Source organism: Chiloscyllium plagiosum, unplaced genomic scaffold (assembly GCF_037043375.1).
Source record: "Chiloscyllium plagiosum isolate Xiang-an unplaced genomic scaffold, Cpla_swu_hap1 HiC_scaffold_12, whole genome shotgun sequence".
Lineage (NCBI taxonomy): Eukaryota > Metazoa > Chordata > Chondrichthyes > Orectolobiformes > Hemiscylliidae > Chiloscyllium > Chiloscyllium plagiosum.
This window is the reverse complement of record NW_028270150.1, coordinates 106,695,815-106,712,892: the sequence shown is the minus strand read 5'-3', so window position 1 is coordinate 106,712,892 and position 17,078 is coordinate 106,695,815. Positions and strand designations below refer to the sequence as shown.

Sequence of the window (17,078 nt, the reverse complement as noted above, 5' to 3'; positions counted from 1 at the left end):
ACTCGTGAATACTGAAGCAAAGTATTCATTAAGGACCTCCCCTACTTCTACCAACTCCAGGCACAAGTTCCCTCCATTACTCCTGATCGACCCTACCCTCACTCAGGCCATCCTCTTGTTCTTCACATAAGTGAAGAGAGAAGGACCCCTCTAAGATCAGCAAGACAGCCTATGTGTGGACCCACAGGAGATAGGGGAGATATTAAACAAGTATATTGCATCAGCGTTACTGTGGAGAACAATATGAAATATCCAGAATGTAGGGAAATAAATAGCAACCTCATGAATAATGTCCATATTACAGAGGAGAATGTGCTGAATGTCTTAAAATGCATAAAGGTGGATAAATTCCCTGGACCTGATCAGGTATACCCTAGATCTCTGTGGGAAGCTAGGGAAGTAATTGCTGGGCCACTTGCTGAGATATTTGGATCATCGATAGCCATAGGTGAGATGCCAGAAAATGGGAAGTTGGCTAATGTGGTGCCACTATTTAAGAATAGTGGTAAGGAAAAGCCAGTGAACTGCAGATCAGTGAGCCTGACATTGATGGTGAGCAAGTTGTTGCAAGGAATCCTGAGGGATAGGATTTACATGTATTTCAAAAGACAAGGACTGATTTGGGATAGTCAACATGGCTTTGTGCATGAGAAATCATAGCTCACTAACTTGATTGAGTTTTTTGAAGAAGTGACAAAAAGGATTGATGAGGGCAGAGCGGTGGATGTGATCTTATATGGGCTTCAGTAAGGCGTTCAACAAGGTTCCCCATGGGAGACTGGTTCGCAAAGTTAGATCATACAGAAGAGAGAGAGAAAAGTAGTTATTTGGATACAGAACTGGCGTGAAGGTAGAAAAGATTTGGTGGTGGTGCAGTGTTGCTTTTCAGACTGGAGGGCTGTGACCAGCAGTGTGCCACAAGGATCAATGCTGGGTCCACTGCTTTTTGTCATTTTACAGATGATTTGGATATGAACAGCGAAGTGCAGTGGACAGCGAAGGAGGTGACCTCGGAGTACAATGAGATCTTGATCAGTTGGGCCATTGGGCTGAGGAGTGGCAGATGGAGTTTAATTTAGGTAAATGTGAGGTGCTGCATTTTAGAAAGGCAAATCAGGGCAGGATTTATACACTTAATGGTAAGGTCCTGGGGATTGAAGCCAAAAGAGAAAATGCTGGAAAATCTCAGCAGGTCGGGCAGCATCTGTAAGGAGAGAAAAGAGCTGACGTTTCGAGTCTAACTGACCGTTTGACTGCCCGACCTGCTGAGATTTTCCAGCATTTTCTCTTTTGGTTTCAGATTCCAGCATCCGCAGTAATTTGCCTAGGTCCTGGGGAGTGTTGCTGAACAAAGAGACCTTGGATTGCAGGTTCGTAGTTCCTTGAAAGTAGAGTCGCAGATAGACGGGATAGCAAAGAAGGCATGTAGTATGCTTTCCATTATTGGTCAGTGCATTGAATATAGGAGTTGAGAGGTCATGTTGCTGCTGTACATCACATTGGTTAGGCCATTATTAGAATACTGCATGAAATTCTTGTCTCCCTGCTATTGAATGGATGTTGTTAAACTTGAGAAGGTTCAGAAAAAATTTACAAGGATGTTGCCAGGGTTGAAGGATTTGAGCTGTAGGGAGAGGCTGAATATACTGGGGCTATTTTCCCAAGAGCGTTGGGGGCTGAGGGATGACCTTATAAAATCATAAGGGGCATGGATAGGATAAATAGAGAATATTTTTTCCCCCGGAGTAAGAGTGTCCAAAACTGGAGGGCACAGATTTAAAAGGGACCTCAGGTGCAACTTTTTCACACAGGGTGGTGCATGTATGGAATGAGCTGCCGGAGGAAGTGGTGGAGGCTGATACAATTACAACACTTAAAAGGCATCTAGATGGGTATATAAATAGGAAGGGTTTAGAGGAATATGGGCCAAATGCTGGAAAATGGGACTAGATTTATTTAAGATACTGTCAGCATGGATGAGTTGGACAGAATGTTTCCATGTTGTATATCTCTATTACTCTAAGTACTTGAAGTCTTACATTTAGCATAGTTTTGGTGGTACAGACTCAATGAGCTGATGGGCTTGTTCTGTATTGCGTGATTCTACGTGTTCATGAGAACAACAGGTTTTAAGAAATAGGATTGACTTCCATGTTCGATAATAAGATTGACTGAAATCCAAAAACTTATTTTAGTAGAAATAAAATGTTGTTATAACTGTGAAATAGGATATTCAGATTAACCAGTCCATGGTGCCACATGCTATCCATGTCTGCAATGACATTTATCCAACAGCTCAGCCAACTGAAGAAAACTACTACAGGATCCCATAATATTGATTTGATATCAAATTTTTGACAATTAGTTGACATCCTTTATAAAGTTTTCTTCAGCACTCGATCATACTCAGTTTCTACTGCATTTCAGTTTTAATTAAATCTATTATGGCAGGTGGATATGATTAACTTTATGATCCTTGAGCCTCAGCAATGTCACCCTCAAAGTGCAGGCAAATCAGGACTATCTAGGAGAATGTTCTCTCAGTATTGTGTTTAACATTGTCAGCCTCAAGATTTGAAAGAGGCAGTTAATTGTGCTACTCAACCAGTGATTTTGTTCGATAAGGAATTCAGGGCTAATTTGTTTCCTTAATGTGATGCAAATGTGGAACTTGTTGGCACATGCAGGAGTGTAGATGCATTTAAGGGTAAATTGGATAAGCACATGTGAGGGGGAAGAATGGATGATGAGTTGCTGTTCCCTCGAATTTTTGTCTGCAGCCTGCTTGTTACACAGTCATTTTAACATTGAGGTCCAGCCACACAAGTGTGCATCTTTAAAGAGTACATTGTTTGTGTCAGGCCAGTTTCAGGCAGGGCATATTCCTGATTATAGCAAAGCAACCCAGCCTGAATTGTTCAGGGAATTATGAGAAAGCAATGTTAAGGCACATGAGAAGCAATCACAGGTAAAGACCTGGTTGATAGTCTGACTAACTTCTGTGTTTCAAGTGCTATTGTAATTGAGGAATAAATGCTTTATCAGAATAGCAAGATCTGTCACCATCAAATCACATTAAAATTTCCACACGTCCTGTGAGGCTGTCTGGCACAGAGTGAGGTATCCTTCCAATACCTCACAATAATGTACTCAATAATGGCCCAAAATATCCACATCAGAATAACGAATAAATAGTTACTATTGACTGTATCTCTCTAGCTCTGTGGCTCAGTGTTAGCACTGCTGCTTCACAGCACCCAGGGATCTGGGTTTGATTCCACACTCAGACGACTGTCTGTGTGGAGTTCGCACATTCTCCCCATGTCTGTGTGTTTTTCTCCGGATGCTCCGGTTTCCTCCCACAATCCAAAGATGCGCAGGTTAGGTGTGCTGGCCATGTTGAATTGTCCATAATGTCCAGGAATGTGCAGGCGAGGTGGATTAGCGGGGGCAGGGGCAACAGGGTCTGGGTAGGCTGCTCTTCAGAAGGGCAGCGTGGACTCGATGGGCCAAATAACCTGCATCTGTGCTGTAGGCACTCTCTGATTCTATAATTTTTTTTATAGAAGAAATGTGCATCATAGGAAAGTTTATCTCTAACATGGTAAGCACTAAACTGTGGCTCTTTCCTGATTTCTCAGAAAGGTTATTCTGAAGGGAAAATATCTGCACACAGATTCAGGTGCTCACATATTATAGCCAAGTAATCAAACATAATTCTAAATTACAGACAGCTGGAAGCAGCTTCAAAAATTTTATGAACAGGACTCATCCATAAGTTAGGTACAAGTATCTCTGTTTCAGCGAATGAAGTTGAGCTGCTGACAAGTTTTGAGCCAGACCATATTGTCAGTAAGGAAAATAGAACCCTGAAACGAAAACCAAAATGATGGAAATACTCAGCAAGTCTAACTGTCTCTGTGCTGGCAGAGAAAAAAGACTGAACAGCCCAAATTCAACTTAAATCAAAACATCATGCTTTTAGGTTTCAATAGAATCAGAGTAAATGGTCCTAGTGAGTGTTGCTGAACAAAGAGACCTTGGAGTGCAGGTTCATAGCTCCTTGAAAGTGAAGTCGCAGGTAGATAGGATAATGAAGAAGGTGTTTGGTATGCCTTCCTTTATTGGTCAGAGTATTGAGTACAGGAGTTGGGAGGTCATGTTGCGGCTGTACAAGACATTGGTTAGGCCACTGTTGGAATACCGCGTGCAATTCTGGTCTCCTTCCTATCGGAAAGATGTTGTGAAACTTGAAAGGGTTCAGAAAAGATATACAGGGATGTTGCCAGGGTTGGAGAATTTGAGCTACAGGGAGAGGCTGAACAGGCTGGGGCTGGTTTCCCTGGAGCGACAGAGGCTGAGGGGTGACCTTATAGAGGTTTACAAAATTATGAGGGACATGAATAGGGTAAGTAGGCAAAGTCTTTGCCCTGGGGTCGGAGAGTCCAGAACTAGAGGGCATAGGTTTGGGGGGAGAAGGGAAAGATATAAAAGACTCCTACGGGGCAACATTTTCACACAGAGGATGGTACGTGTATGGAATGACCTGCCAGAGGAAGTGGTAGAGGCTGGTACAATTGCAACATGTAAGAGGCATTTGGATGGATATATGAATAGGAAGGGTTTGGAGGGGTATGGGCCAGGTGCTGACAGGTGGGACTAGATTGGGTTGGGATATCTGGTCGGCATGGACAGGTTGGACCGAAGGGTCTGTTTCCATGCTGTACATCTCTATGATTCTAAGTCAAATTTTTGAAAAGAAAGAAATTCAGGATAGATATCATGGTATTTCTTTATTAAGTGTTGGCCATGCTAAACTACCCAGTGTTCAGGGACTTGTAGGTTAGGTGTAGTAGTTTGGGGTAAATGTAGAGTAATAAGGTCAGGGAATGGGTCACTCTTCTGAGGGCTGGTGTGGACTTGTTAAGCCAAATAGCCTGTTTTCACACTGTAGGGGTCCTATGATTCTATGAAATAAGGTGAAAGTTGGCTCAGAGACAGCTTTCAAGTGCATGAGCCTGCACAGCAATTGCTGGAAGGTGGGCTACACAATCAACAACCAACATTTCCTACAGTATGGTGAAAGCCCTTACACTGCTGACCAGTTAACAGGTCTGGGTTGCCAGAGTAGCAAAGTAAACCAGTACCACAAGTGCTCGTGCTAAAGTCACTCCAGCAAGGCAGTGGCCAGTTACCCACACAAACCTGGACTGAGAACACCAGATGTGATCAGGAGGCCAACAAAATCTCGATGAGGAACAAGAGACAGGCCAAAAATGCCAGCAGCATCTTGTTCATCGAGGAGGTGGAGATCCAGTCAAACTGCTCAGAGAACATCCTGTTCTCAAATATTTTTGGTTAAAGATTAGAAATCATGAAGCTTACCCTATCAAAGCTATGCTACCATAAAATGCCAACAGTCTGAAAAAGTTACACGTAAAGAATGTCTGAAAAACGCTTTTAGGGGACACCCCAGAGCTGACAGCATTCAGGTTGTCAGGTAATGGGGTGGGCTGGGATGTGGTTGGTGAGTGTGAAGACTCCCAGAGCAGACATTACCCTGCAACCTGGAGCAGTTCCTCCACCAGCAACTTCCAGTGGTTGCACTCACATTAACTCATTTTTCAAAAAGATATTTATAAATACTTAGTATCTGTTTTTATATTTTCAGCTACCTTTCTATTGTCCTCTAATTTTTCCCCATTCCATTACTCTTTGCTGGTTTTTGTGTTCTGCTTAGTCTTCTAATCTGCCACCCAGCTTTTTGCGATTAAATGCTTTTTCTTTAAATTTCATATATCTTTTAACTTTTTTTGTGTTAACCATATTGTCAGGTCCTCCCTTTGGAATTTTTAGATTAGATTTAGATTAGATTAGATTACTTGCAGTGTGGAAACAGGCCCTTCGGCTCAACAAGTCCACACCGTCCCGCCGAAGCGCAACCCACCCATACCCCTACATTTACCCCTGACCTAACACTACGGACAATTTAGCATGGCCAATTCACCTAACCTGCACATCTTTGGACTGTGGGAGGAAACCGGAGCACCTGGAGGAAACCCACGCAGACACGGGGAGAATGTGCAAACTCCACACAGTCAGTCGCCTGAGGCGGGAATTGAACCCGGGTCTCTAGCGCTGTGAGGCAGCAGTGCTAACCAATGTGCCACCGTGCCGCCCACAGCATTTCTCATTTGAATATATCTATTCTGCATTTTCTGAGCTATCCCTTAAGCATCTGCCAATGCATCTTTATTGACCTATCCTTTAACATAATTTAGAAATTCACTTTAACTCGCCCTGCTTTCATGCCTTCATATATTAAACCTACATGAGAGCAATTACTATCAAGTCTTGAACTCATTCTTCTCTCTGTCAAGCCAGAAAGTCAATCATATTATTAGTTGCTGCTACCAAGAGTATCATCACTATGACACTAATTAATCCTATCTCATTGCACAAACCATTTTGAGTTCAGCTTGCTCTCTGACTAGTTACTGAACATTCTGTTCTTTGAAACAATCCCAAAAGCATTCTATAAATTCCTCATCTGGGCTACCTTTGTCCATCTGATTTATTCTGTCCATGTGGAGATTAAAATAGCTCATGACCATCATTGTACTTTTCTGAATAACCCCCCCCCCCCTTAATTTCTTCCTTTTTATTCTGTTCTACCATGTGTTTACTGTTAAAGGACCTGTATACTACTCCTGTAACAGACTACTTTGCTTTCATCATTTCTATTGCGACCTAAATTACTTATACATTCTGAGTTCTAGAATTTGGGTAATTCCGTTATATTGTGCAATGACAATAATTGATTAACGGAACCAGTACTCTTAGCTTTTTGTCGTTCTTAATAACCTTTATATTTCAGTTTCCAATTCTCAATCAATGTGCCCTATCGCGATACCTCTATAAAAGTGATCTGACTGTAGTTATTTATTTCTATTTGTACTAATCAGTTCATCTGTGTTATTTTGAATTCTGCATACATTCAGATAAAGAGAATTAGTTTTGTCTTTTTATCATTTTTGTAACCTCTGGTCATATCAGTTGATTCACTCTTATATTTGTACTAAACATACAATAAGGACTACGTACTAAACACAGGAACAGGAGTATGTCCTTCAGTCGACTGAGCCTGCTCTGCCATTAAATATAACCACGGTTGATCATTCAACTCAGTACCCTATTAATACTTTTTTTCCTCATATCCTTTGGTCCATTTAGTCCGAAGAAGTACATTTAAATCTTTCTTGTAAGTCTTCAATGTTTTGACCTCAACAGTGTCCTACGGCTCACCACTCTCTGGCTGAAGAAATTTCTCCTCTTCACTGTTCGAAAAGGCCTACTTTATATCCTCAGACTGTGACCCCCTGGTTCTGGACTCCCCAGTCATTGAGAACATCCTTCATGCAACTATCCTCTCTAATCCAGTTAGAATTTCTAGATTTCTTTGAGATCGCCTCTCATTCTTCTAAACGCCAGTGAATATAGAACAATCAACAGTACAGCACAGGAACAGACCCTTCCATCTACCAAGACTGTGCTGATACACACCTTAACTTATAGTCTAAACTAAAAGCCTTTTGCTACTACACAGTCTGTCTCCCTCTCTTCCCTGCCTATTCATGGATCAGTCAAGATGTCTCTTAAAATGTTGCAAGTGTATCCGCCTTCACCAGCTCCTCTAGCAGGACACTCCAGGCACTTACCATCCTCTGTGTACTCTCTAAATTGATTTGCTCAATGCCAATATGCATGTAATAATGTTAATAATGCGGAGTTTTAAAAATCCATTCATGGGATATTGGTATTTCTGGCTAGGCCAACATTTATTGCCCAGCCCTAGTTGTTTTTTGAAATACAATAGATTTTAATCATTTACTAAATACTCACCAATTCTCTCCTTTTGTACAGTAATAAACAATTTCCACAGGATGAAGTGGGCAGAAACAAAGGATCACCTCCTTCATCACTTTACCTATTTCCTTTATTTCACAGAATCCTTACAGTGTGGAAGCAGGCCATTTGGACCAACAAGTCCACATCGACCCTCCGAAGAATATCCCACTCAGGCCCATTCCCCTATCCTATTACTCTACATTACCCCTGACTAATGCAGCTAGCAGACACGCCCTGAACACTATGGGCAAATTAGGATGGCCAATTCACCCGACCTGCACATCTTTGAACTGTAGGAGGAAACCGAGCACCCAGACACAGGGGGAATGTGCAAACTCCACACAGACAGACAGTCGCCAAAGGCTGGAATCAAACTCAGGTCCCTGGCGCTGTGAGGCAGCAGTGCTAATCACTGAGCCACTGTGCCGCCCATGCACAGAACTTCCAGCACTCTGTTCGAAATCACAATTAGTGCTAAATTACACCAAGATTCCAGGATTGATGTGCTTTTAGTTAGTTTAACCCCAGGCACAGAGAAACCAACTTAAGTTAAATAAAAAATAAATCTATTTTTCGAATCAACTAATTCAGAGTTATTACACACCTCTGGAGCAAGTGAGCCTGGAACCCAGGCCAGAGGTAGGGACTCCACCGCTGCACCACAAGACACTCTAAATCATCTTAAGTTCTTACTTAACTAACTTCAGCTGTTCTCCAACAGAGAGCTTGTATACTCCTTCTCAAGCCTGGATGAAATTTAAATTTTAAACATTAGATATTTCATTTAAATACTTAAAACAAGAGAACCCTGATTTTTAAAAACATTTAAAATTTCCAACATCCAACACTCTGTTCAAAGCTGAAAACCAGTGAACTTTTGCTGTATTCCTCCGATGCAAACATATCCTTCCTCAAAGAAGGTCTTATGGCACAGTGGTAATATCCCTACCTCTGGACCAGAAAGTTTAGGTTTAAGTCCTATCTGTCCCAGAGGTGCATGTCCAAACATTTTATTTTAAAAAGTACCTTTTCTTAAATATAGAGACCTAAATTGCATACAGTATTCTAGGCATGATCTCATGAAAGTCTCATACAAATGCAGCAAATACATTGCTCTCCTAATCTAATTCCCATGTATTAAATACCAACATTCCTAATTGCTTCACATACCTGCACACTAACTCCCTGTGTTCATTTTACAAGTTTGCAAAAGTCTCTCTGAATATCAACTTTTGAAAGCTTCTAAAGTCATTTCTGCTTTTCTAATCTCATGACAAAGTAAATGGCTCCATGCTGCTTCACATTATTTCTCCATCTCTCTTTTAACCATTTATTTTGCAGCCTGTGTCCTCTTCACAGCTCACATCCTATCTAACTTTGTATGGTCAGCAAACTTAGAAACATTACTCGATGTCCATTAAGTTCAGCCTGACAACTTACAAGTGCCCATGTATTCCTACTCTCGGGAGACTGTGAACCAATCACCTATTCATATGATCACTTACTTTGTGTGTCACTTTCTCAAATGCCTTTGGGAAATTCAGGTGTACCATATCTACTGGCTCCCCTTTATCTATCAATCATTCTAATTATATCACCTAACAATTCTAAAAATTTGTCAATCCCAATTTCATTCGAGTAAAAACATGGTGACTTTGTCCGATAATACTATGATTTTGTAGGATCATAGAATCCCTACAGTGTGGAAGCAGGCTATTTAGCCCATCAAGTCCACACTGACCCTGCGAAGAGCATCCTACCCAGACCACCACCTCACCCTATCGCCATAACCATGCATTTACTGTTGCAAATCACCCATCCCGGGGTCTTATGCGCAATTTAGCTTCGTTAACTCCACCTAACCTGCACATCTCTCGACTGTAAGAGAGGAAACTGGTGCAGACACGGGGAGTACATGCAAACTCCACACAGTCGCCCGAGGGTGAATTGAACCTGGGTCCTTGGCGCTGTGAGGTAGCAGTGCGAACTCAGCTTTTGCAATTGCCTAAGCCCATTGTTAAGACATTCTTAATAAGAGATTCCAAGATGTTTTTGACAACTGAAGTCAGGTTAATTGACTAGTAGTTCCCAGTTTTCTCTGTCCTTCCTGTCTTGCATCACCATATCTCTGCTGGAGGATCGTCAGGCTCCAAATTGAGAACCAGCGCTAATTCCATGATCCACTAGTGAGTCTCACAATTTCTAAACTTAACCAACTGTTCCTTTCCTCATACCACATGATAACAGTGGAAAAGGTAATGTGCTTAGTGAGTTGTATCACAAGATCACAAGCTAAACTTTTCCTTTCATATCGTGTCTCAGAATAAATTTGTGAAAATTCACAATATTAGAAACCACTGACATCATCCAAAATATTTCTCAAAATCTTGAGACCTTATTGTTCATTAACTTGAGGGCAAATTATAAACAATTTGTTTTTATACATACCTTTAACACAATAAAACATCGATTTGCAAGAATAATGGGGGGAATTAAAATCAGGATTGCACAACAGGCTAGCATTAGATTAGTGCTGATATCTTGGAGGATTATGGGTTAGCAAAGATTACAGAGTTTCTGAGGAATATAGGGAAGAAGAGTCATAGAATCATAGAGATGTACAGCAGGGAAACAGACCCTTCGGTCCAACCCGTCCATGCCGACCAGATATCCCAACCCAAACTAGTCCCACCTGCCAGCACCCGGCCCATATCCCTCCAAACTCTTCCTATTCATATACCCATCCAAATGCCTCTTACATGTTGCAATTGTACCAGCCTCCACCACTTCCTCTGGCAGCACATTCCATACACGTGCCACCCTCTGCGTGGAAACGTTGCCCCTTAGGTCTCTTTTATATCTTTCCCCTCTCATCCTAAACCTATGCCCTCTAGTTCTGGACTCTCCGACCCCAAGGCAAAGACTTTGTCTATTTATCCTATCCATGCCCCTCATAATTTTGTAAACCTCTATAAGGTCACTCCTCAGCCTCCAACGCTCCAGGGAAAACAGCCCCAGCCTGTTCAGCCTCTCCCTGCCGCTCAGATCCTCCAACCCTGGCAACATCCTTGTAAATCTTTTCTGAACTCTTTCAAGTTTCACAACATCTTTCTGATAGGAAGGAGACCAGAACTGCATGCAGTATTCCAACAGTGGCCTCACCAATGTCCTGTACAGCTGCAACATGACCTCCCAACTCCTGTACTCAATACTCTGACCAATAAAGGAAAGTATACCAAACACATTCTTCAATATCCTATCAACCTGCAAATCCATTTTCAAGGAGCTATGAACCTGCACTCTTTGCTCCGCAACACTCCCTAGGACCTTACCATTAAGCATATAAGTCCTGCTAAGATTTGCTTTCCCAAAATGCAGCATCTCGCATTTATCTGAATTAAACTCCATCTGCCACTTCTCAGCCCATTGGCCCATCTGGTCAAGATCCTGTTGTAATCGGAGGTAACCCTCTTCGCTGTCCACTATACCTCCAATTTTGCTGTACCTCTTATACTCGCATCCAAATCATTTATGTAAATGACAAAAAGTAGAGGGCCCAGCACCGACCCTTGTGGCGCTCCACTGGTCACGGGCTTCCAGCCTGAAAAACAACCTTCCACCACCACCCTCTGTCTTCCACCTTTGAGCCAGTTCTGTATCCAAATGGCTAGTTCTCCCTGTATTCCATGAGATCTAACCTTGCTAATCAGTCTCCCATGGGGAGCCTTGTCGAATGCCTTACTGAAGTCCATATAGATCACATCTACTGCTTCTTTGTTACTTCTTCAAAAAACTCAATCAAGTTTGTGAGACATGATTTCCCACGCACAAAGCCATGTTGACTATCCCTAATCAGTCCTTGCCTTTCCAAATACATGTATATCCTGTCCCTCAGGATTCCCTCCAACAACTTGCCCACCACTGAGGTCAGGCTCATCGGTCTATAGTTCCCTGGCTTGTCTTTACCACCCTTCTTAAACAGGGAATGTAGACAGAATGTAGCATCTTATGAGTTCTTCCTCACTACAAGCTGAAGTTTTCTTGTCGCTGACAAATCATGCACCACCACAAATATAGTTCAGGCTATCCTTCCTATAACTCCTGCAATACATTCACCATTATCATTTATCCTAACTGGAGAAGCTTTTATACATGCCCCATTCTAGTTTCTTCTCAAGTATCCCTTCCAACTACCATTGATTTTTATTTTGTTGGTTTCATACTCTACTCTGAAACCCAAATTCTAAATTTTACTTTGTCTATGATATCATATATTTTCGAACCTTGCAAGTAGTGCTGTTGCCAATATTCCGCACGTTGATATACTTGTTCCAATTTTTACCGATGTATATTTAATTCTCTGAATGTTGGTTCTGTGTGCAGATTGAATAGTCTTAGCAAAAACAATACACACAATCTTGTTGGGCTCCTGCCTTCAATTGAAATATTTTGGATTATCCCTCTTGTAGCCTCATGCTCAGTATTTGTTCTGAATATAAATTTTGAATAAACTGCACATCTTTACTATTAATATCACATTTCAGTGACATCATTTATTAACTTTTGGTGTTAAATACAATCAAATGCTTTTTCATTATCCACAAAGAATATGCAAATGTTCATATTTATTTCCAGATATTTATCTGGTTAAATACTTTCCTCTTTTCTTCCTACTCCAGGTTAAATCCAAATAGTATTTCAATGATTTCTGCTCCAAATGTGTCATTATTTCATTCTAATATGATTTTAAAGATCACTTTAATAAGATGACTCATTAAGTTAAATTCTAAAATGATTGCATTTCATTATTTTAGGTTTCTTGGGTAAAGAATAATCAATGTCTCAAATCACTTGGAATGTATCCATGTATTTGATCACAAATTTCTATTACCAATTCTAGTTCTGTTTCTCCAAGGGCTTTTAGATCATCTATTGGTACTCCATGCCTGGCCTGACCATTTCGCATTCACTCACTGATCAATTTGTCAGCATTCTTTATCTCTGATAGCATAATGTTTGGTCCATTGTTTGCCTCTACATGAGGACAGTTGTACAATTCACTTCTATATTTTTGTGTCAGCTTCTCTTTCAAATAATATTTAACTACCTTTGGCTTTTATGCACCCACTAACTATTATTATTCAAACATCTGGTATTTTACACAGTACTCTACAGGCTGTGAAGTGTAGTCAAATGCAGCAGCCAAACAACATAACACAAGACCCCACAAAGAAAAAGTGAATTAAATATTCTTGGCAATCTTGACCGAGAAGACGAAAAAACTCTTTCAAATCATGCATCTGAATAGACAGGAGAAAGTGAGGTCTGCAGATGCTGGAGATCAGAGCTGAAAATGTGTTGCTGGAAAAGCGCAGCAGGTCAGGCAGCATCCAGGGAACAGGAGAATCGACGTTTCGGGCATAAGCCCTCCTTCAGGAATGAAGAAGGGCTTATGCCCGAAATGTCGATTCTCCTGTTCCCTGGATGCTGCCTGACCTGCTGCACTTTTCCAGCAACACATTTTCAGATCTGAATAGACAGGGCCATTTCACCAATGCGACCTTTTCTCAGTGATACACTGAAGTGCCAACTCAGGCTACATATTCAAATTCTGTCAGGGACCTGAACCAGAAACTTCAGAATAAGCTTTCTAACTGGTAACGGCACTTTATCCTGAAGAAAGATTAACTATGACAATGTATACATACAAAAGCAATGATGAATACCTTTATGAACCATTTCAGAGATACATTTGTGACTTTAAAACCTGTGTTTTTTACCATGTCTATTTTGTCATTTTTCCTAATACTTCTTTGTTTGGTGCAGTTGTCGATAATGTCTCTGGAGTGGACATTTACCGGAGTGAATTAAATAACTGCAAATCACTACTAACAGTGAAACAGACTCAGTCCTATGAATTCCAAGAAAATTTGCACCAGTCTCCTGTCCCAGGATATTCTGCACACAGATAATATGAAATTTATCGAAATTCATCCCCACTTTAACTTCTGATCCAGCTCCGTTTTATATATAACTATTCCAGTCTATGTGTATTGCCAATATTATTCTCCAACACTTGGAATATGCTAGGAACTACTCTGGGCAACAGTAGAAATTTGATGTTGATAAAATTGAAATACTTTTCATTCCTCGGCTAATATTCTGCCCCAAATTCTTCAACAAATTAGAGTTTCAGAGTTTCAAGCTAGTCCTAAGAAGGAAGCTCTGCACAATTTAAAAGCAGATTCAATATTTTATAAACAGTACATGCCATTTTGCAGACACTGATGCGAAATACGTGAAAACAAACTTTGTTGTTTTACTCCAAACCATTTTTATTTGGGGAAAATCATTATAAGAATGTATTGTTAAGCTACTTGCCTGATTGTGTTTGTAAACAAATGAAAAACGTTTCCTGAAATGGTATCTCGAAAAATTGCTTAACCAAATGTCACAGCTCACATGATTTTGATACAGTTATATCACTTGTCTGTACATGCCAACTATTTCATCCTATATTCCATACTTCGAAAGGGGAACTTCACACAAACTTGTCGTGTTCCAGCCTGCCATTCCCAGTGGAAGCACTGCAGGACCATCAGGCGTTAACAGCACCGTGCCAAGTTTTGCACAAAACTGGCAGTGGGAATCAGCCATGCAAAGATAGGATGACCAGGGACACCCCCCAACCCTATGGGTGAAAGCATCTTTGCCAAGGAATCACCTGCCTACCTTGCCTGCCCACCTGGCTATGGCCCAGCAGCTGGGGCCTGGTCCTCCTGCTGCTGCCTGACTCCTGCTGCCATGGGGACAGCGGGGTTGCCATCGGTGCCGCTCCCTAGCAACCGAGCCTAGCAACGGGCAGCCGGAGCCGCGGCCTGATTTTTTTTCCCTTTCCCCCCTTCCCCCCACCCCTTTGCTGACTGAAGCTTACCTTGCTCCTGATCTGCCCGGAGGTCGACACTTTCCTGATGAGTTTTTGTGGCCCTTCGTGCTCCCCTTCGCTGTCGGAGGACTCGTCCCCGGTGGCTCCCGGGCCGCCTCCGGCCGCATGCTGCTGCTGCGGAGCTCCGGCCCCCGCGCCCGCCATCCCCGCCGCCGCCTTCTCCGATTCCTGCGGGCAGAAGGAAGACTTGGAGTGAGGTTGAGCCGCTTTCCTGTCAGAGCCAGCCCAGCGCGGTGCGGCGCCTCCGGGCTTCGACGCCATGTTCCAGCCGGACTCTGGGCAAAGGGTGAGACAGAAAGTTCAGAGAGACAGAGAGACACAGAGAGAGAAAGAGGGCAACAAGAGAGATAGAGACAGAAGGGGGAGGGAGGGAGAGAAATACAAAAGGTTGGGCGGGGGACACGAAGAGATACAGAAACATAAAACACAAACCAAGATAGGGACGAAATAGAGATGTAGAGGTAAAAGGCGGAGATGGAGATTTGGCAGATAAAGAGAATCAAGAGAGGCAGAAGTGGAGAGAAAAGGGCAAGCAGGAGTAAAGGTAGAGAAAGTCAGAAAAGGCGAGTAAAACAGATGAGACATAAGGACAGAGGGGGCACAGCTCAAACAGGTAAAGACAGATAAACGAATAAAGACAGATTAAGATGTAGAAACAAAAAAAAATGTAATAAGGATCAATAGAGAAAATGATAGTCACAGCGAGGTTAAATTAAAGAGACACAGAAATATACAACTGTAAACAAAGACAGGGAAAAAGAAAATTAAACTCAGAATTATACACACAGTGAGAGACACAAAACCAACAGTGGAAGATGCAGCGAAAAATAGGAGGACTAAAGGAAAGGGAATAAGAAATAGTAAGAAAAAAACAGAAAATTGCAAAGGGAAAGATAAATCCAATGAAACAGAAATGAAGTAAGAGAACTCAAATAATTACAGAAACAAAAAGTGAAACAAGGAGTGAGAGAGAATACAGAAAAAGTGCAAGACAGAGAGTAAGAGGTGTGACAGAAACACAGAAATATGAAATCAAGATGCCAAAAAATGCGTGGAGAGAAACAGACAATCTCAAAGAAAAACAAACACAAATGCAGAGGGAGAGAGAGACAGAGAAAAACTGGGAGAAACTGAGATATAAACAGAGAGAAACAATGGGAAATAATGGACAACAAGCTGAATGAGAGAAACATAAATAAAGTGAGGAATTGGAATTAAGAATGTGAGAGATCCAGATAAACAGGGAAGAGAGACAAGCACAGAAACAAAAAAAAGGATAAACAAATAAATGTGGAGACAACTAGGGAGAAGTAGAGAATGACTTACAAAACTACGGAAAGGAACCAAAAGACACACAAAGCCATGTAAAAAAAAAATTAAACCAAGAGAGAGGCACAGCAAAACAAGGATGTAGAGATAATAGTATTAGAGATAAATAAAGAGAAAATGATCAGAGATAAAAAAAATGAAATGTAGAGAAATGCTGAGATAGATGATATCAGATACAAACAGAGAACTAAGGATATAAAGAGAATGGGAGACAGAGACACAAGCATAAAGTTTAATAAAGTGAAACAAAGCTAAAAAGTGAGAAAAATGTGAGTAGTTAGGAGAGAACCATAAAACAGAAAGACAGATAGTAATAAAGAAAATGGAGAAAGAATGAAACTTGCAGGCACAAAAAGAAAGAAATGTACAATAAAAAGGAACATTGTAATAGAGAAACATAGAAAAGAAATTGGGAAATTGACAGAGAAAGAGACCACAGCAAAGTAAGGGAGAAATACAGACTGATGGGTAGAAAATTGGAATAAAGAAAAAAAAGATAGCAGCAGACAGCTGGATAATGGGGGAAAAAACTCAGCAAGAGAGCTGTTGCCTAACAGAAACAGAAGAGAAACAGCCATGAACACATGCAGGATGAATGGCAGGTATAAAAGCAGACTGAGACCTATACAAACTGTAAAAACTGATTTGAAACATGCAGAAGTGAGCTCTGTACTGATAGGGAAAAATCACGCAAATGAAGAAGCAATGAACAACTTACACCTTTAATGTGTTAAAAAGATATTCCATAGAAGCAGCATTTGAACAATGGCAGAAATGCTGAAACACAGATATAGAAATATATAGGTCGGAGGAGAAAAACACATTGTATTATTCAGACACACTGTTGACATCAAACACAAAAGGTACTTAGATAAGCGACTGGGGAAAAGAAACT

The 17,078-nt window shown here is 41.3% G+C and overlaps 1 protein-coding gene and 1 long non-coding RNA gene across 5 annotated transcripts in view; one reads left to right on the top strand and one right to left on the bottom strand.

Moving 5' to 3' along the window:
- The window catches only part of dgkh (diacylglycerol kinase, eta), a 601,101-nt gene that overhangs the window by 572,482 nt on the left and 11,541 nt on the right, over positions 1-17,078 (bottom strand). Inside the window, exon 2 of one of the 4 annotated variants that reach the window (XM_043694442.2) lies at positions 14,843-15,022. In XM_043694442.2, the coding sequence (XP_043550377.1) occupies positions 14,843-15,022 (180 nt within the window). Of the gene's footprint in view, positions 1-14,842; positions 15,191-17,078 lie in introns of those variants that run through there. The other 3 variants (XM_043694440.2, XM_043694441.2, XM_043694447.2) reach the window with 3 other exon arrangements.
- Positions 1-17,078, top strand: part of LOC122551881 (uncharacterized) — a 421,034-nt gene that overhangs the window by 397,810 nt on the left and 6,146 nt on the right. The window lies entirely within an intron of this gene.